The 21,430-nt window shown below is 39.8% G+C and overlaps 1 protein-coding gene across 1 annotated transcript in view; it reads right to left on the bottom strand.

The window, feature by feature from the left end:
• Positions 1-21,430, bottom strand: part of CREB5 (cAMP responsive element binding protein 5) — a gene marked incomplete at its 5' end in the record, with an annotated part of 252,444 nt that overhangs the window by 195,308 nt on the left and 35,706 nt on the right. The window contains 3 exons of the mRNA XM_082479114.1: positions 3,920-4,041; positions 13,108-13,201; positions 16,346-16,417. Of these exons, the coding sequence (XP_082335240.1) occupies positions 3,920-4,041; positions 13,108-13,201; positions 16,346-16,417 (288 nt within the window). The remainder of the gene's footprint in view (positions 1-3,919; positions 4,042-13,107; positions 13,202-16,345; positions 16,418-21,430) is intronic.

Raw genomic sequence — 21,430 nt, 5'->3', positions numbered from 1 at the left:
CATATTACCTTGCACCACTGAGCACTAGTTATAAGATTTCAAAATTGCAGGATAAACCCTACGAATTCTGGCATAAGCAGAATGTGATTTTTAAAATGCCCTCATGTTGAAAATATTAAACTCACTAAGTACTACTTGATGTAGTATTCTACATGCTACACCAAGCATATTTCCACTCTCTCATTTCATGCAGAGAGGTCAGACAAGATGCATTTTAATGAAGCAGGTCCAATTAGTTGTTCAGAAACAGATCCTGACTCTTCCTATCATTGACATTATTCTCTCAGACCCAACCTCAATGCTCAAAACAAGACGCGAGGGCAGGGCCTATCCAGTAGCAGCAAAGGTCATGTGTTTGCAAGTATAACCTGTTACAAATGCTTTGGATTCTTAATGCTCTGAGCAGTGTAAACCTAAAACCTGCAGCTAGTAGGCTGAGATCGTCATCTGATCTGTCAGCACTACCTGCCTTGTTGATTTGGGTTGCAAATTTTGTCTGGGGCAGAGCTGTCAATTGCTGCCTGCCTCAAGCTCCTAAGAGCTTTAATATTTACACTTTTGCAAGTAGAAAGAAAGTGCAGATGTACTTTTACCTGTGCTACTTTTGGTGGTGAATTTGGCAGGTAGGATGCTTGTGTCAGGAAAAGTGCTGTCAAGATGATGCAAAGAGCCTCTTTCTCATATGCTTATCCGTACGCTTATTGCTGATCTATAGCATCCTTTGCATTTAGAGATTAGGCTCTCCCTAAGGCTCGGTCTCTCAAGCAGACTTCCAGCTAATATTTGATAGTATAGGCAACAGAGGAGCCAAAACAAACTGACAATCTCACTTCCATTTACAACTTAACTTTTCTCATTTCAGTTCAGGCCCTGGAAGTCATCATCATTATTACTACTTGAGCCCACTCAGTCCCCAAGCAAAGGCTAACCCACATACATTTGAAGAGACGATCCTTGACAGATGAGCTTACAATAATAAGACATATCAAGTACGGGAGGCAGATAGAGACACTACTCCCACTTTACACATGAGCAGAAAGATGTAAAGTGGTTTGTTCCTGGATAAGCAGCTGGGATATTAATGCAAGTGCTTTCCCCTCAATACTACCTTTACAAAAAAGGTACACATGGTGTTCCTAAAACTGTGCTCTCAGCACTTCACAGCTAATTTGGAATGTCACCAGTCCATATAACCAGCTTAATCACAACAAATTCTCATGGGTTATCCGTGGGCTCCCACTCAGAATAGGAAAAAAAAAAAAAAGACTGCAGCTAATTGGACTTTATTCTTTGAGTTCTCAAATAATGACTCTCAATGATGAAAAAAACAACCTCCAGTGTTTTTCTCTTACAAGATTTCAATGTCAAGCTGTTTGCTAAACCACAGTGATATACTAAAATAAACAAAACTATTTCTTTCAGAGTCCAGAGAAATTAACATGACCAAAAATATTTTTGGGAGAGTTTTCTGAGCCATGAATAAGATTTCCATGTGTCAGTAGGTCCATTAGGACAATGCTACATTGCACTGATATTCCAGGGCCACACTGTTGGAAGCATTTCGTTAGCGATAGCTGCAGCCAGAGGAGTCCCTTTCTGTCATGGCCTTTGTCTCTTGCATTTGCGTAAAGCCCTACTGGGGCCTACTTCAGATTCCTATCTGACAGTCAGTCGGTAATGTAAGAATGAACATACGGCAGACTAATTGGAAACACAGAGCAAATGTTACAGGTTAGCTAGCTAGTGGGAATTTTGCCCCCAACCCCCCACCCCTTTTTTTCCTTTTTCTTTACCCCCCCTTTTTTTTGTTTGTTTTAATTATTTCCCTCTCCCCCATCACTCATTTGCTCCCTGGAGATCACCAATAGCAGCTGCAAGGGTTGGTAGAAGAAGGGCAGACTAACTTAAGACTGTTAAACCACTGGTATTATCAGGTAACCTGATGCCCTTGTCTAGGTTTTAATCAGATTGTGCAACTACCCCTTGTGAGCTGAAATGGATTCTGCAACATGAAGCGTTGCAATCTGTGGCTAACTGCACAGAAGTCCACATCAGTAGATTTCTCCCCATCTCCTACTCCTGCAAAATAAACACCACGCAGAAAGAAACACTAAGGAATCCCTAATTCATAAACAAGTAGGAACGCAAAGAAATGTTCTCCTTGATTTTGGCCAAGTCTCCCCTCTGCAGTACAGAAGAAACAAAGTATTAACAAGTTACATCTAAAATTAGACACATTTATCTCATTATGTGGCTGTTTCCTAGCATTCATCCTGCACACAAAGCTGTGAGGGTCAGTCTGGGCTGTTTTCCCAATCCTTGACCAAAAACTTGGACTCTCTCACATTTGGACACTCTTTTTCCTTGCTCAGCATACCATGCCACAGCCTCTCTCCTCTTCTCCTCTATCTGTCCCAGTCTCTTTCCTTATGAGCCGCAAACAAACCATTCCTAGACTCCCTTCCCTATAAGCCAAAACCAAACCACTCCTAGACACCCTTCCCATCTTCTTTCTATAAGCCTCATATCCCATACTGCACTTCAGCAATCAGTTTTTCCTCTTTTTTTCCAAAAAGCCCTCTTGGGCCATTACTTTGCAGAACTCAAGATCCCTAAATGCTGCTACCTCCAGATTTCACGAGCCCCAGCAGCACGCATATGGCACGCATGTATGAATTTTGAGTTGGAAAGCAATCACCGACAGGCAAAGCAAATGACACAATACAGCAGCTATAAGAAAGAGTACCTACAGAGGAGGACCTTGCAGTTGGAGGCACAGACATTTTGAAAGGTAAAATAATGCTGTGGCAAGATAAGAAGTGCCCTGTGGGTTTAGCACCATATCTGCTTCATGGCCGCATTTTCCTACTTTTAGTCTATGGTCCCTGTTAATGTTCAAATTAGACAAACAGATTACCATGAGAACTAAGCCAAATAACAGAGCGTTCAATAACTGGGGAACTCCTATGGCAGGGGACACATTACACAAGAATTTCCAAGAGCTGCAGAAACGGGAGAGGGGAAAACAGAGGTACAAAAGGGAACGTTGTGAAGGGGAGGCATTGGGCAGGTTGTTGAAGGGCTGCAGAGAGCAATATGCTCCTGTAGGAAGCCCCACATTACTCATGTGTTTTAGTTCTCAGAAGCAACCAGAACTTTGGATCTTATTTGAAAAGTAAAAATTTCATTCATTACCTCTTGCTGGCCTCTGTAGTGCATTAAGCTCTTTTACAATTCCTTGAAAATTTTAACAGCTCTTTAGGATCCCTCAAAACACTCTAACAACCTTTGGGCACAGGAGTACACTTAACCCCATACAAAGTGGCCTATATAATTCAAGCAAAACTTACAAATACTGAGACCATAAGAATGCTAATTGGAAATGGGATACGTTATCTACAAGTTAAACTTTCCCCCCTTCAACATGAATACTTTATGAAAAATACAGAAACAGGATAAAGCTGGTAATGATAGCAAATAAATCCAGGGGCCCATCGTGTTGCAGAGAAAAGAGCAAAACTTTTTTTTTTTTAAGTAAATGCCCCTTCATAATCCACATTTCCCTGTAATGTATTTAAGCCAGTTTGCAATCCTCACTTCAAAAATCATACAATTTTCCCAATCTTCTCCCTCAAGAGGTGTGTGGTTCGTGTTATAGTTTACTTAAAAGCAGAGACTTGGAATCAAACCCTGGCAAACACATTTACACACTTTTGGAAATTGTTTTTATGTTGGTTCGGGATTTTTTATTTTTGTTAACTGTTTCAGTATTCATTAAGAAGAATGTCACAACTTATAGTGCCACCTAGTTTCTAATCAAAAGGTTACTACCGGGTAGTAGAGCTCAATCTGCTTTCACACTGTCATTTAATTTCAAGGAACCAAAAGGGGAAGAAGGCTTCAGGGTGTTCACACTCACCCTTTTGTTGTTCTCTTCTTCTTGTGCCTTTCTAAACTCGTGCTCTAGGGAGCAATCGATGTCGTTGAAGAGGCCCACTTCCTCACAGTTCTTCAGAAAGCGTGTTGGTGTAGGAGTCTGATCTGAGAATATGACAAGAAATGATCATTGGTATTTAATATTAAAAGGAGAGGGAGAGAATTAAACAGCCTGCCCGGAAAAGAGAGGTTCTAGCTAACCTCTCCATCCCTTCCTGCTCCCACCACAGCATCATTAAAAACAAACCACACAGCACTGAATTTTGACACTATGGACCGCAGGCAGGCAGTGCTTGCCAATGGTGTCCGAAAACAGGCAGCAGTCATTGTTCAACCAGAAAGACAAGAAGCCATGTTTTCACAAGAGCACTTAACACAAGTGCATATCCTTAACCTGTGCAAAAGGTCATTATAACTGTCTATAAATCCCCAATAATAGGTGCATGCAAAACAACGCACAGTGCATATCATAATGCACATTTACACTGCAGCATGCGGGTAACTGCTGCAGATACACACTAGTTAACGCCTTGAAGTGCTCGAAAACCACCTCAAACATACACATACTTTGCAAAACACATGAAGTTAGCCACAGCGAGAAGTTATTCTGCTTCTAATGCAATTTTTGAAGAAGGAGCGAAACAACATTTAGAAAAGCTATGAAATGTTTTGACCACAAAGAAGCATCCTTAAGTGTTTTATACCTAAAAGTGTTGATAATACATATAAACCAAGAGATTTGGAGTCAAAAGATTTTTAATGCATGCCTTCATCTCTAGGAATTTTTTTGCCCACTCACAAATAATTTGGGGAAGGACAGGATTCTCTTTAATGCCACAGGCAGGAGGGACTCAGGAAGATACAAGGTTGTCAGCTGCCTCTTCAAAAAAACTGCCACACAGACAAGCTAAATTGCCCTGTGGACTGTCGCTGCAGTGATGACCTTGGTTAGCCTTTCTTCAGGAAGTGAAAAATCAAGCCCAAACTTGGGAACAAAGGACTCCTCAAAGGTCAGCTCCGAGGCGCCTCCATTCATTCTGAGGCAAGTTCTTAAGGATTCCACCTCAGCTTCCCCATCTCCCCCTCAAAATTACAATACAGGACCATATTTGCAATAGCAGGGGAGAATCCATATGGTTCCATCAGCTTTACACATATTAAAAGAAAAAAAAAATTAAAAATCCTCTCTTGCGTGTTAGCTTCTTCATCCCAAGCCCCATTCCAGCTCAAGCTGCTTTGTAGTACCTAATTTTATGGAAAGATTGGACTCACTCTTCAAAAATAATCTTCTGCATAGTCACTGACAACTACCCTATTGCTTTGAAATTCATTCTTTAAAAAATGAAAACTCTGTCATACTAATCCCAGTTGTCCATATTGGGCCAATTCTGACCTCAGAAAAAAGCTTCCCACTTCAGTGAGTTCTGGAAGAAAAATTTGGGTTCTTACACCTAGCTAAGTTGGGTCAAGTTCTAATATTTGCCCCTTACAGGCAAAGTCACCAGTCACAAATAACTTTACACAATCAGGATAGAGACACACAGTGACCCATAAACAAAAGGCAGCACAAAAGGAATGCATACAAAAGGAACTATGGTTTCTACTTGGAAACTAAGGGGGAGGATCAGACTCCTCCATTATAAAGCCAGCTGAAGCCAATTTCCACCTGTATAAGGTGTGGTCCTACAGGTTTGACCTTCTCAAGTAATCCAAGGGCAAACACACTCATTAGCGTTTATATTTCTGATGGAACATATTGATGAAACATAAAAAGCAAGTCCTTAATGTTAAAAGACTGTTTTATTTCTTTTGGCTTGAGCATCATACTTGTGAGCTTAAAGGAAACAAAACTCAAGTGTTTGGGAATGCACACATATTTATCTATTAGTTTTCACAGCTAACTACTGTATTACCAGAGTCAGAAACATAAGACTTTCCAAGAATCTTGCAGGAACTCAGCACAAGGAGTCAACGAGGTGTTGACATTGATGGGAGCTGAGGACACTCAGCACTTTACAGGTCCATATCCTAAATAAGTAGTGTCAAACTAATCTCTGGGGTAACCTCACTGAACTCAGTAGATTTACACCAGGGATGTCTTTGGCCCTTGGACTGGAATTTGTACTGGAAATAAAGTACACTAAAAAGCAGGAGAAATAGATTCTATTTCCAAAAAGGCTTAAATATTACTTCAGTGAACAACATGATTGCTTTGTAGAAAAACAAAGGTAATCATTGCCGAGCCTTCCTGGACATAAAGGGTATGTTAGTATTTGATTGTGAAGCAAATACAGGAAATGTTTTCTTTTCAGAAGTGGTATATCCCTAGCAAATAAGCAAGATATCATTTTCAAGACCAAGATGAAAAACAAGGGTTTCATAAAGAAGTTGATGGCAGCACTTTCACTAAAATAAAAAATCCTAAGTTTTTTCTTCCAAAGTTGCTTTAGCCCAGAATTTGGGAGGCAAAGCAGAAGAGAATACACTAACATAGATAAAGTCTTGTTATTTGTCATGAAGGTATGCCGCTGATCCAGAAATGAAGCATTACTACAACAGGCTACATTAGGTCAGAGGCAACTTAATGGGTAAGAAGGTGGTGATCAGGCACGTGCAGCTGAAGTTCCCAATCTGTTCAGAATCTATTCCATGAACGCTAGACACACACCAAAAAAAAAAAAAAAAGAAGTTATCTCAGTGAAGGAAATCCATTTTAACAGTGAAAACAAGCAACCCAGAGCAAGAATGTGACTTCAAAAGCACAAATGCCTCATCAGCTTTTCTCTGCACATGCTGAAAGTGTATCTTCTCCATCACAGGCAGTCGGAGATAATCATGTTTTGTGTTGCCTACAGTTGACCTTTCCAATTAACTACGTTATTATCTCAAGCACCAAAGCTGATTGATTAATGACACTATTTACACCACCTACATATTAACATAGCGATCTTAAATAACTACTTCAGTCTTCCAATTCGGTTACTGTAGTTTCCATGATCCAGAAATCAGAGCAGCAAGAATCAGGTGTGAGAGATGGGATGGGACCAAACCCCGCTAGCTCCATCCATGGACCTTCTGGAAGCCAGCTCAGCAAGGTGTAAACCAAGAGCTGCCTTTCTACCTTACAATACTTTTTCCTTCAACATTCACGGAAACCAGAAGTCCATGAAACCACTGTGTTTGTATGAGAGCAGAACTAATAAAGATCCAGACTTCAAAGTGTTTGAGACTTTACATAGCACAGCAGTTACATTGCACATACGCTGCACTCACTGGTTTCAGGACTTCAGGGCTACCAAGTCCAGTGGACTTTCTTTGCTGCTGAGGCAACCAACTATTTTGCCCCTGCAAAATCCCAGTTCTCCCCCAGGAGGTGGGCAAACTAGTAGAAGATATTACTCTCAATACTACAGTAATTCTTTTACCTAGATTAGGCAAGCCCTTGTGTTTTAATTGGGAATGATATCACAAAGAAGACCCTAGCATAAGTTGCACATTCAGGTTTCCCAGAATTAATAAAATATTCCTAATTCTCAGCACTTAAAAATGCATTAATAGTTCCAACAGCTTCTGCCTGACCTCACTGTTCCCTGTTGGTACAAACAAACCTTTTGTTGCTATCACCAGCGCCCACAACTATTGCAGGCTCACTGAGAACAGGGCTCTGATTTGTTGTACTTCAGCAACTGGATGTGCCAGACCCATCTGGACCAAAACTCAGACAGAGCTAGCACTGCTGTCAGCATTCCTGCTGAGGACACACGTTACTGTAGGAAGCTCTCAGCACACATGCTGTCAGCCACACAACCAAGGACTTTAATGGCCCAAGATGCATTTTGAACTGGGCAGCTTGGGATACAGGTCTGTCAGGGCCAACCCTGGATATCCAGCTGTTATACTGACCAGCCATCCCAACCCAGTCACATTGTTCAACCTATAAAAAGCCTTCCATCCCCAACTGCTACCAGAACTGGATTACTATGCATTGAGGCACCTTCCTCTAGCCAAGTGCCACTTCACAGGTGAACCTGGGTCATCTGACAATTACTTAGGAAGTTATTTCTATTTCACCTTTACCACCAGGTTGAACACAGAACCTGTCAAGCTTCAGATTGGGCAATAATTTGTTCAGCCTATTACTCAGGTGAATAATCAGCCTCTCTGATGACACAGCCATGGCCAGAAAGGCTGCAAGAAACATTAAGTTTAAATAAACCTCAAAAGCGTAAGTGGACAACATAAGAGCCCCAGAGCAAGATCAAATTGTCTCACCCATGCAGATCCCAAGACAACCTACTGTATCTTACAGGAGAGGATTTCAGAAGCACTCAGCGATCAGATTCTGACCAGAACCTGATACACTGAATACATTTTTGCTACTGACCATTTTGAAAATGTGTCCTCAGTGTCTGAAGTGATGCCTGATTCTCTAGACTAACTGAAAAATATATGCTATAAGGCAATGGGAAATTTGAAGTCTTCAGTAAAAAGATCCTATTATATATTCATTATGTTTGGCTATGAAAACTTTGTTGCCGTTGTTGTTTGGTTTAGGGTTTTTTTTGTAATTACTGAAATAATAGTCTTGGAAAGGATACTCCATCTCAATACATTGCTTTCAAAACAACAGCCCAGGAAATGCAACATTAGCTTGCTATATAGTTTATTTGAATGCATTTTGTAAAACTGCCTTGGATCCTAGAGTTTCATCCCTCAAAGCACAAATGAAAACTTTAAAGCATGATACTAGTTAAGAAAAAACTGGAGAACCAAAGAACAGTTATGTGAAATAAGCTTTCATTTGGAAAGAAAAAAAAAAAGAAAGAAATTCAGATTCAGTCAAAGATATCCAACAGCACAGCTCCAAAGTGTGTAACTTGATTCTTCATCTCTCTTTAAAAAAAAAAAAAATGTTTAGTCTGATGTGCAGTAATAACAGGCATTTGGCTTGTTCAGCTGTGGGCTCTGTTGAAGTTATATACTTACCCATGTTATACTTTCACACAATGATAACAAAGTCAGAGGAATAAGGCTAGCACTGAAATTTGAAGGGCTGCCCATCAAGCAGCTGCAAGAAAAGAGGAATGTCCTGAGAAATTCAAGAAGGTTTCTACATGGATTTGGCAGGTTACTTCCCAAGTGCACCAAGAAGCTCAAGGTCACAACACTTGAAGCAGGTGATGGAAAAGAAGAGGAGGAAGAGGTGCACCCAGTCATACCTGGTGGAACAGCTCTCCCCCAGGGGCTCCCAGATGAGGGCTCCCAAGAGCTTTACTGCTTAAAGATTCACTGTTTAAAGCACTGGTTGGACTTTCTGTGGAGGTACATGTACTGGGTACAACACATCTGTAGTCTCATCTGGTCACTCAGAACCTGACCAGTTGAATTTTAGAAGACTTTTCATTTCATTATTTGGTAAAGCAAGGGACACAGTAGCAAACAAGAAATCAAAATTATTTTTCTTTATATCCAATCATTTTGCACTCCACAAAATTCATGCCTCGGGTAAACCACAAGGACAAAAAAACAAAAAGACAACTAAGGATGTCATAAGTTACCTCACTGACCCATTGACCCAAGCATTACCTGGGAGAAGTAATACATTTGTTCTACCTTCAGCACATACCCTTTTCATCTAGAGGAGACTGTTTCTACCTCGACAGTGGGCTTTACCACCAAAAATCTAGAGGACTGGATTTCAGTACATAGAATCAGGAAGAAACAAGGTTTCTATATAGATATAGATAATCCTGGCCTCTCCTGTATCTGCTAGCAGTGCTTTTGGAAGGACTTTCGGCCCTCCAATGATGGAATGGTGTCACTCCTTCCCTTCCCAAATTTGATACCACAAGAATCTCAGCATCCCCAATTCCCAAAGTTCAGTTCCACACTGCTATTAGTACTTACCTGGAGGGAACAATCTGTCCCATGGATGTTAATATTTTGGTGTTAAAACAACAAAAGCTTTCACACACAAGAAACTACAGAGTTTCAAAGCAATGCAATGTTTAGTTAGCCCAACAGCAGAGATGACATCTATTTCAATCAACCTAACTACAAAGTTTCCTGCAATGATGACTAGCATGCAAAACTTACACATGGTATTCTGTGTTATCTCAAACAGCTCTTTTTTGGCTAAGAAAGATGGAAATGGAAACTGTCAATGACTATTTATCCATACTCACAACAAGGCTTTCTAACAAATAAAAATAAAATACATACACAAAAAAGGAACAAATAACATTACAGTCTTTTTTTCTGTCTTTTTAAGTGAATGTCAAATTATCCAACAAAAGGATCAGTTGTATTTTCATGCAATGCCTTTTAAGAGTTTCCCTTCCATTTATACAGTCAGAAAACATAAAGCTATGTAATGTATGTATGTACCTGGAGTTTCCGAATTAGTGCAACAGTCACTGGATTTAAAAAGACTTGTCCCTCTTCAGTCAGTATCAAAAAATTTAAGCAAATATAGTGGAGCTAGTTGATAATCAGGAAGCTCTTGGCTAGACATACCTGATAAATCAGCATAGCACCAATAATTTCAATCAGGTCACAGAACTTTGTTTCTTTAAACACTGTCCCCACCTACATAACAACATATAACTTTACCTCTCACGTACAAATTGGTATTTCACAACTCTGCACAGACTTCACACAAGAAACAAGTTCTGACTTCCCAAGTCATATTTTGCTTAGTTTCTAAGATGTTGTATTAGTACAAGACCAGCAGCCCCTCAGTTTTAGTGCCTACCTCCAATAACAGTTTGTAGAACACATGCTTAGTGTGTGTTAAATATTACTGATATTATACTGACCCCAGACTGAGTATTAGCTATCTCTAAAAACAAAGATAACTCTAATGGCTACCTGAAAGCACACAGCCCATTATTTTGCATGACTAATTACTAATAATGAATATATTCAAATACAACACATTAAAAGGTAGTACACAACACACTGAAAAAAAGGAGCAAGTCTGACTTCTAAGCACCTTAACAAAAAGAGGGGAAAAAAAAAACCAAACCAGAAATGCACACTAACACTGCACCTGGCTTATTATAGGGCAATTGCTGCTGCAATTCTTTGAACCTACTGATGACAGAAACAATTTTTTCAAAAAAAAAAGTCAAATAAGCAAAAATGCAAAAAACAAGAAGGAAGACATGAAGACAAATGTCTAAGAGAAAAGTCTGTCTCTTTTCCCCATATATCATTAATTTTTCATTATGAAATCTAAGAATAAAACTTCTTAAACTTTAAGGTATTTAGATTTCCCCAGGGTTTAGGTGGGTAATGAAACAACTATTTTTCAATGTCTCCCTGCAGAGAGTAGATGATCTATGATGCTTCCAAACTAAGGATTTCAAAATGCCAAACAAATCCACCAAATGAACACAAAAAGAAAAATCATACACAGCAGAACCAGGTTGCCAGACCATTACAGTCATGCACATTTGCCGCAGTCTTTGAGAACACGTGCAGCTTTTTACTCTTTCATTACTACAGAGGATCATCACCCACAAAGCACAAAGAATACATCCCTCAGAAGCAATCTTGGAGCCTTTCTGGCTACAAAATTCTGCATTTCTAGGTACTTAGTTGGCTAACTGGAGGTCTAGGGGCCCCACTACTGGTGGAAGCCAGTCCAAGCATTTTGCCTGGGAAAGCAACCCACTGGAAGTCGCAGGGCAGCTATCTAACAAAAGTTACCAAACATAAATGGAGTTTCTCTAACTCAGGGGACTCCTGATGACAGAATACACTCCTTAGAAACTGCCCTTGAGCAAAAGTCTTGCCAAACAGAAAGTTCTAACAAAAGCCAGCACTTTCACAGGGTGAATGTGCCCACAGTACAGATGTCTTTGAGCAGTTTCACTGCCAGAGTACACGGCCAAGTGCAAGAGCAGCATTCCTCACTCGTGCTTGCAAACACAGGATTCTGTGGGCATAGCTGGCATGCGGGCACTTTACAAGCCCTATTCTTCAACATGCTGCTTATTGTTCCTTTCTAAACTTAGTCCACGATAGTATTTTCAAGTGTAAGATGAAAATAAATTCTTTTTGGGATAAGGTCTGTCTCATTTCTCACCTGGTGCCTGAAGTCCCAACAAAACAAAACAAAACAAAACAAAACAAAACAAAACAAAACCTAAATCAAATATTTTCAAGCTATTGCTACCCAATCATGATTTTCATAAAAATGGAAATGGTTTATCCATAAAGAAGTAGTCTGCTGGAGACCCTTTAATCCTGATACATTCGCACCTAGAATGGCACAATTTACCCTGAAGAAGCCCATTTCAAAAGATAAATACCAAACACTGGTTAACATCAACACACACATTTGCATCATAGTTTTTTTTCCACAATTACTTTGAAACTGGAAAATTCCTAGTGATATTATTTTTAATAATCCATTACTATAGCCCAAGGAATATACAATAGGAAAGGGAATAGGAGAGAAGCGGTAAGATTAAGGCTAGCTTGACCTTGCCCAGCACTCGCTGAATGCCAGCAAGCCACTGATGTGTGGTTACTCTGACAAGAGTATGAAAAAACTGCATAAGAAACTAAAGGATGTAATTGCACATAATACCAAATAGACTCTGTGTATGACACGGGAAGCACAGAGAGAGATGGTTACCTGTAGGGGGAAAGAATACTGGACATTACCCACTGGTTTACCTTTCTGGTTACGGTTATTTACAGCGGGCAGGTCTTGAGCCACCATAAAGGTGCTTCATAGGATGTGGCCTGTCACAGTTGCTGAAGTGAGCCTGTCAAACTTAAATAGTGAGTCTTATAGGAACTGTACAAATGCACTTCATTAACACGCTTACTGCTGGGCTCCCAGGTGACATGCGCTTAAGTGCCTATATTTCACTGGCATGTTGACACGGGAGTCAGCGATAGAGCTGCCAGCATGGCTGAGGTTCAATAATTTCTCTCCCTCTCATGCCAGACCTGTGGGAAGGCATAAGAACGGCAACTGTCCTTTTGTTCAAAGATACGCATTCTAGCTTATTCCATCTCTACTTGTTATTTAATTGGAGCTGGGGCTTTTTAAAACTGATCTTGGAGGTATTTTGCCAGTAGCTTTCCAGTAGGAGTCATTCTTTCAACATCATCTAAATAGTTATCTTGACTCTTGAATTAGTGTCTTCTTACCTGATAACATATTATCTGTTTTTATTGAAGGAAACTTCAAAGTCATTTCATGTTTGTGCCTGTGAATCATCAGATGATCCTCTGTTGGAAAACGCTGTCAGGCAAACACAGAGAGAGAGAGAGAGGAAGAGAGGAAAAAAAAAAAAAAGAAGAATTTAATTCTCTAATAAACTTTTGGCATTGGACAGAATTTCAAAAATGAGAGACAGAAAGAAATATATCCAGCTAGAAATGTGTCCAAATGGCACAGGAAACAGAATATTTGAAAATGCAAGTGAGTATGAGTAATAAATAGCTGTAATCTACTTAGAAACGTATTTGCTGCAGTGCTCTCTGGGGTTGCAAACCGCAAGGTGTCATGCATTTGCTTGAGAAAGTTGCAGACCAAGTTTTGGATTCTAAGGGTCTCAAACACCCGCTCCAGCTACCACAGCCTCACAAGTCACCACGTGCCTGAGGATCTGTGGTAACTGCTGTTGTGCATGCTCTTAGCCCACAGCAAACGCAAAGTAATGCAGTGTATCTTAAATTACTTTACTGGATTTTTCTGCTTTCCTGTCTTTCTGCAACCTATATCTGCTGAACAGCAATAAAAATAATCAAATAAGCCAGCCTTTCCCTACCTAAAAATATTCAGGTAAAATGCATCTTTAATTTTGGAAACCTCTGATACTTTGACTTGATCCAAAGTGGCAATGCAATGGTGCTCAGTATATAACAACTATTTATGATCCTTTATGTTAAATCAAATTATTTTCCTTTGTCAAGCAGAGAAGGTGGAGATGTACTTTGTAAGAAATTAATCAGTGTGCTAAGTTTGTTTTACAGTCTGATAACAGACTTCTACAACAAATAGCTTCTTTTGAACAAGGCAAAGAAGAGACAAGTTTGAATAAACGTTCAAGCACTTGCACACTTGGGCTCTAAGGGCAGACTGGTTCTGTTAAGGTTCCTTTCAGCAGAAGGTGCACACACAGACCTTTGCTACAAACTACTGTAATAGTTTTAACTGGGTCATTTCAGGACTAGCAAAGGCCAAAAGTTGTATCACCAGGGCCTGAGGGAAAAAAAATGAATTTTAAAAGCAGCTTTTTAAAGCAACAGGCACATAAGAGACTGTAAAAAACTGGCAACAAGAGAGTTAAAGTGACTTAATGCTTTCAGCACAGTATATTCTTGGCTAAGTGACTTTGCTTGTGGCTATAGTATAAATAGTTGCAGTATGTTACACCTTCCGAGAATCTCTCTAAGCCCATAGACAAAGCAGCATAAGTAATGGGAATGAATTCTCTGGAAAAGAAAAAAAAATCCCAAAGACCTTTTCTTCACTGTGAAATCCTGGCTCATTGCTTACTCATCTGGAAGAAATGCAGGACTAGAAATTTATGTTAAGAAGAAAGGAAATATGTGAAAGACTTTGCTCGATGAAATTGTGAGGGGAAAAAAACCCCACGTTTTGTTGTTGTGGAAATGGATTTTCCTTCATGGATGCCACGCTCTGTCTTCAGGGTGAAATCAGCCAGCTTAAAGACGGCATGGGGCAACTGAGGAGAACGTGTTCTTCCAACCCAGATTTCTCTATCCTTTTTGTAAGTCTACTTTCTTCCTTGTGCAGAAGGTCAACTCCCTCAGCCCTCAATACACATCTGCACTGTCTGACAGAGAAGCCAGTCCCCAGACAGCTTAGCTGGACAGCAGCGCTACACTATGCACTTCTGTTAAGTCCTCATTTACAATAAATAGAGGTCATGTTTTGAAATGGGAAATTAAATGTTTTTTAAGATAAAGTCACACCTACATTGCTTGCCTTTCCAAAGTGTAACAGCATACAGCCAAATCTGCTCTCTGAATACCTAAATGAGCTTGTTTGGATCAGCTTCTCCTCCACTGAGGAACCTAATTAATAGCTGACATGAAAACACTCAAGTCAAGTCCACTGATTTGAGTGCAAGTTAGTTTTAAGAGTCAACAAAAAGGTAAATAAAACTTGACTATAAAACTCAGGTACTTTTCTTCTACGTCTCTGACAGAATGATGAAAGTTTAACTGCATGTGGAGATCTGAAGTGACAAATCCTCGATCAGAGAGACAACCGAAAGATGCACCCTGACACCCGTAGGAAGGCTCCCACCTAGCGAAACAGCAAAGCTGCTCAGCCAGTTGTTACCCAGACCTCAGGCTTCTCCCTTTCCTTATTTCAACTCTTGGCAAAATCAAGACCTACACTCCAGTAACAGTCACCCATCGTTCCACCAGAAGAACCTAAAGGGTTGTTAGCCAGCTGAAAACTCTCAACATACAGTTCAAGCAGGGAAATATTACCCTCATTAAGAGAGGAGGACTCTGGTAAAGGGTAAGCTAAATCACTTAAAACCAATGCATACAGAAAGCCTGTGGCAAAAGCTCAAAAGATGCCCTTGCCTGAAGATTTTAATCACGAACTCTTGTCACTAAACCAAATTAGGGTCAGAAGCACCACACGTGGAACTTCCCTTGTTGCTGCATGGGAGGGGAACTTCCCTCACCACTGCAAAATCATCAAAAACACACATAAATCCCAATTCAAAATCTCAGCAAGTAAAATCCTTGTCACTTCAGGGTTTTAAGATCATTAAACATCTAATGTTACAGGTTAGATTATCGGCTCAGAGACACATGGCAGATCACCAGCCAAGAGGAATCCCAAATGTGCATTCCGGGGCAGAATTTATCTACAGGCTGCATTTTCTATAGAGAATATTTAATAAGAAAATGTCTCAATTTTTTTTTTAAAAAGTACCAATAAGATATCATTGTATTTAAGTATAAAAAAAAATGGATCAGGAGGGTTACCACATCCAATAGGAAACATAATATATTCCATCATACATCGAAGCAGAAGACAGACAAATGTGTCCTGCCGAGTGTGTCCTCTCCTGCTAGGCACTAAAGGAATCTCCAATACCTGGCTTGGAACATTAGGCTTGGGGATGAGGGAAGGTACAGAAGCAGCTTGAGAAGCACTTTTACCAACTCACTTTTGACTGGCTGTTGTATTTGCTTTAAATATTTTGTAATAATATCTTGTGGAGTGAGGAGGGAATTGGGGGGGAGGGGGAAGGACTTTAAATAAAAAAAAAAACAACCAAAAAACCACCACACATATTATTATTAGACATGTGTTAATATATCAGGAGGCATTATACAAGCCAGAGCTAGTGCTGAGGACTCAATTAATATCACCGCTGACTCCACTCACCTGTGAGCAGCCTGGGGCACTGCAGACAAAAGGCCTCTCCTGCTCCAAGTTCATCTTTGATTCCTCATAAATCTACATGTTAAAAGGGGGAGGGGGAAAGAAAGGGAACCTATGAATATATGCGTTCTAAACTTCACACATACATGCAACATACCATCGTCACGGTTTGCGCTTTTATTTCAAACTCCCAAAACAAACCAGAACAAAGTTTTCATCCTCAGAGTACTAAATTTGCTAATATTCAGCAGGCTCCCTACAGTCTAAGTTCTTATTACTCCTTCCTGAGCACATATTTACTTTGAAGGAGGAAAAAAAAAAAAACATTAAGCTTTCACAGCAGAAATCTGCCTCAGAAAAAAGCATATGTTCAGTGTTGTTATTAGATAAGACCGTGTCTGCTCAGAAATAGCTCAAATTAAGGGTTTTTACCTTTCCTTCTCCAGTTCCTGCTGAACAACATTAAAACCAGACGTCTAGGTTACTTCTGAGAAAGAACCCACTTTTTGAAGTTCTTCATCCATACTGTTCAATATTAATAACTTAAATACATTACATACATGCTGTCTATACACACAAGATCATTGTGCATCCCCATCCTTTAAAAGGTCAACTAGATCTTCAGGAGCTTGAGAAGTGAAGTTTTGCCTAAAACTGCAGCTTCCCCATAGCAGTTCCAGTCCTGCAACCTTGAACTAAAGCCTGGGGGAGAGACACGCAGTAACGCAGCTGAATTTGGGTCAATATTACGGTAGTGTCCCTGACCAGCACCAACAAAAATAATTTTCTAGTAATGTTCTAGGATATAAAATAAGTCACTTCTTTTGGAAATGTTTTGAGCCTGTTGCTACAACTCGCATTACAAGCTAGAATATAGTAACTGACCCACCTTAAAGCACAACATATGACTTCTGCTTACATTATGCCTCAAAACCCTTAAAATTCAGCCTCACCGCAGCCCTGTTTAGACAAATACTTGAGTTGTGTTTGTGTAATATTTTCATAAAACAAAGAGAAAAATCTTGGTGGAGAAGCAGAACTTGATTTTAAAACTACAAAAATCTGCAAAAGGACACAAGTGCTAAAGTTACTCAACCCTGTTGTCATTTTTTAAAACCACAATTCATTGCTTCCTATTATCAGGAATATCTTTACCACACTTGCACTTGTTGTTAGAAAAGCTTTATTTTCAGAAGTGTTAGTACCATGCAAACAATAAATACACCATTAACCTGAACATCAGCCAGACCTGTACTCACAGCAATTATTTTCAGTGCCCTAAGTTCTCAAAAACATCCCAAAACTTTTGAATGATAGCTTTTTCTTTTTAATTAAAATTCATTCTGGTGGACAGCATTAGCCTGACAGAATATTTTCCTACTTGTGACCTAAAAAAAGAAAAAAAGAAAAAAAAAGGCAGCAGAGCACCCTTTGCCTTACTCCACTGACTCCCAGAAAAAGCATCCAGAAATGAAGAATTTCTATTTTTATTTGCCCTTTAACCTCCACAAGGACACTATTCCCTAAAGGTGATAATTAGCATGATCTGAGTTTGTTGATGCGGACATCTCTACCAACATCTGGCCTGAGACAAGTGATTTATTGCACCAAATACAATCAGGTGTCAAGAAAGACCCTAACTCAGGACTGACCTATCTATCTACACAAGGCTAGAACTGAAATAACTAAAATTGTACCTAATTTACTCCTTAAAGATTATTCATATCCTGTTTTGATTTAACTTACAGCTATGTTAAACTGAAATAGGATACTCATAATCAGAAATGAAAGAGTATGTTCAGATAAAGACTTATACTAAAATAACTAAAGGTGTTAAATTACTTCTAATTTCAGTTATTTCGGTTCCAGACTGTGCATAGACAAGCTCTTCAGAGGCGAAGCAATAAAAATGCTCTGAATTACACGATCCTGTCTGAAAGAAACAAGCAGCAGAGAGATAACTGACTAAACGACTAAACAAACAAACCCCCATAAAAACAAAACCAAAACTTCCAGCTAAATTTGATTTTTAAATCCACCTCTATTTATGGGATGTGACCCCGGGATGTTGCCTTTCCTAAAGACCTTTTGACAGAAAGAAAAAAAAAGAAAGAAAAAAAATAAAGAAAAGCTATGTGTGGATAATGAAAGGCTTTATCTGATATCTCAATTACTCCTGCAACTGAAGCACTGCCAAAAGTTTGTTACCCTTTTCTCCCCTCCTCGGGGGAGAGTGACAACTGCATTTTCAATAGGAGAACAAGGGATGAGACTCAGTTAAAGAAAACAAGAAAGTAACAGTTCTGGTCCCAAGTGTCCAAGTGAATTGCAAAACATTACCAGGAATTATTTGGAGTTTGTTTTCTTATTGAGTATTGCAAGTCTAAAACTGCCCTCCCTGCCCTGAGCTTGAGCTTTACTCCCCAAATCCATCAGTACATGCTCTGATACAATTAAATGATTCTCAAGGTTACTAGATAGATAAGCACAGAGTAAGCAGCAAAATAACATACTCGAGGACCAGAATCCCGAACGTGGGGATTGACTTCAGGAAAACATAGACTTGGTTTTTATTCTCAGTACTTTGAAAAGGTGTCAGATTCAACGTCTAGTCGTTTACCACAAATATACAAGCAACTGCTGGTTCCCACGAGAATCACTCTTCGCAGACATTATACTTAAAAAAAGAAAGTAATAATCCAGAATGGCTAGATCATGTGTGCCCTCCAGGATATTGTCTAGCATAACTTGACCCATATCACACGTTACCAGATAGTGCAATGTCCTCAAGACAATTTGCACCATGCAGAATTCGTATTTACATGTGATGCGATCACTGCAATTAGTACTATTGACTGTCTTACAATAGTGAATGAGTGAAAGAAGCTGCCTATTACCTACAATTTTTGAGAGGGTGTTTGGTGCTTGGCTATCTTACGGCAGTAATTCAAGCTTTATGCTTGAATGTTGACCAGAAATAAGCAGCTGAAAATCTGGGCTGTGAGCGTGACCCTCCTGCATTCCCCGTTCCTGCTGAACTCCGCAGGAGCTGCGGATGCACAAGCAATGCAGGATCTCACCCCAGGTTTGCATCAGGATGGGAGCTCTCAGCAACAGAGGTTTTTCGGTTGTGCACAGCATGGTTTGCGCGGCATCCTTTTCAAGATGCAGGCATGCATCTCCCATCCTTCGGTTCAGGATACAGACAGTCGTACACAGCCTCTGGCACACCGTTTGCTTTGCACGGCTCACGTCTGCTGCTGGGCTACACAACCCAAGTCTCCTTTTTCCACAGCGTGTGCAGGTGGTTCAGCATGCGTGAAGGAAATAACACAACCAATGGCAACGCTTTGACTTCATCTAATAAAAATAAATCACAGCAACTTTTCCTTCGAAATTAAGGTGCTTATTAACCTTTGGGATCTTAAAAATTCAAGTTACACTCGTGCACCTTTCATAGTACTACATATGACTGCCACGATTAATGCGCATGAAGAATATCAGGCAAATCTACAATGACTAAAAAGTTAAAAAATTGCTCAGGCCTGAATTTTTTACTTCTGTTATCAATAGCTTAATTTATTGCAACTTTGTGACCTCTTCGAAGAAACAAACAAGGATTATAAATATAAGTGAGCACTAATATTGATATGTCAGCATTAGTTCTGATATTATTAAAAATAGGCATGAGTGCATTATGCAGCAGAAAAGGGGGCTGAATTTTAATAGACATGTTAACAACATCTGTCAGCATTTATTGCCCTATTGTGACCACGTAAAGAGCCTTATTGGCAGAATATGTAAGTGAGGAAATCTGCTACACTGTTGTAGCCTGCCATTCTGCTGAAATATCACTCTACTTAAGAGAGGTTAAGGTGTCCTGATTAGAAAAATAAACAAACAAAAATACACAAGAAACACAGAAAGACTTCTCCGAGCTATGTCACACAGAAGAGAAACACCTAAGTTCTGCAGCAAGCCCAGATTTTCTTCTATTCCTTGATTTCTGCTTAAAATACTTCTCAACATTTTTTATTATAATTAATAAAACCGAAGCCCCCAGTGAGGAATGCAAGAACATAACAAAGAAATAAAAAGCAAACAAAAGAAACAAAACCACCCTCAGAACACAGCAACAAACTACATCCCTTCTCAGCAGCGTTCAGAGGGAAGTACCCCACGTCCTCAGGCTCCTCAAGGAGATTTTGCAGAGCCCCATGATCATCCTTTCTGAATCAGAAAAATAGTTCTAACCCCAAGAAAGCATGCTCCTTTCTGTCTCTCTCTCCCCCTTTTTAAACTCAGCAGTAATCTTACTGCCTTACTGGTAAAAACATCAAGTAGGCTTGTTTCCTGTTTCAATGTTATTCTTGAAGTGGGCTGCAGTAAGAATCTGATTTTCATTGGGCTATTATTATTTGCAGCTGTGTGACCTTTTTAACCCTCTTTTAAAAGTGACATTTCAGCCTTCAACCTCAAGCTGTCTAAATGTTGCAAGGTTTTCAGTCCTCTGATTAACAGTGAAAAAGAACCGATGGGGAGGTGTATACTACAATGTGCCTAATACAGGTCAGCGCACCCATCCTGCCATTTGCACAAGTGAGTAATTACACTCTTATAAGCAACCTGTTTGTTGAAATTAATCACCTGGGCACATGCTTGCAAGACAGGTTTCTTCAGCCTGGTGTGACCAAGGTCACTGAGATTTCCAAACACAAGTACAAAATACACAGTCACTGGCGTTAGCAGCGGTATGCAGAGACACGAGCAATAAATGAAGCATCGCCTATTTTTTAGGGTCATGGCCACAATATATAAAAAGTGAGAGGAGACATGGTTATGGCGCACTTGTGAATATTAAAGAACCCCATCGGTGTATGCAGCATTTTAAGCTGCTAGTTGTGGCTATTCAGTACAGAACTATTTACGGATAAATACAGTGTTACCACAAATGCTATTAAGACTTGTTGGTTTTGGAAGTGCAGTACATGCAGGGTTAATGCCTACGCTTGTTCCCAAGATATCCTTGCATAAGCAAAGCAAATTTTAAGTATCTTTGCGCTGAAACTGTGCATGGTGTTTTTCGTC

The sequence above is a fragment of the Vanellus vanellus genome (genome assembly GCF_965231255.1).
Source record: "Vanellus vanellus genome assembly, chromosome: 2".
In the NCBI taxonomy this organism is placed as follows: Eukaryota; Metazoa; Chordata; class Aves; order Charadriiformes; family Charadriidae; genus Vanellus; species Vanellus vanellus.
Note: the sequence above shows the minus strand (reverse complement) of the source record. Positions and strands in the feature narration are given on the sequence as shown.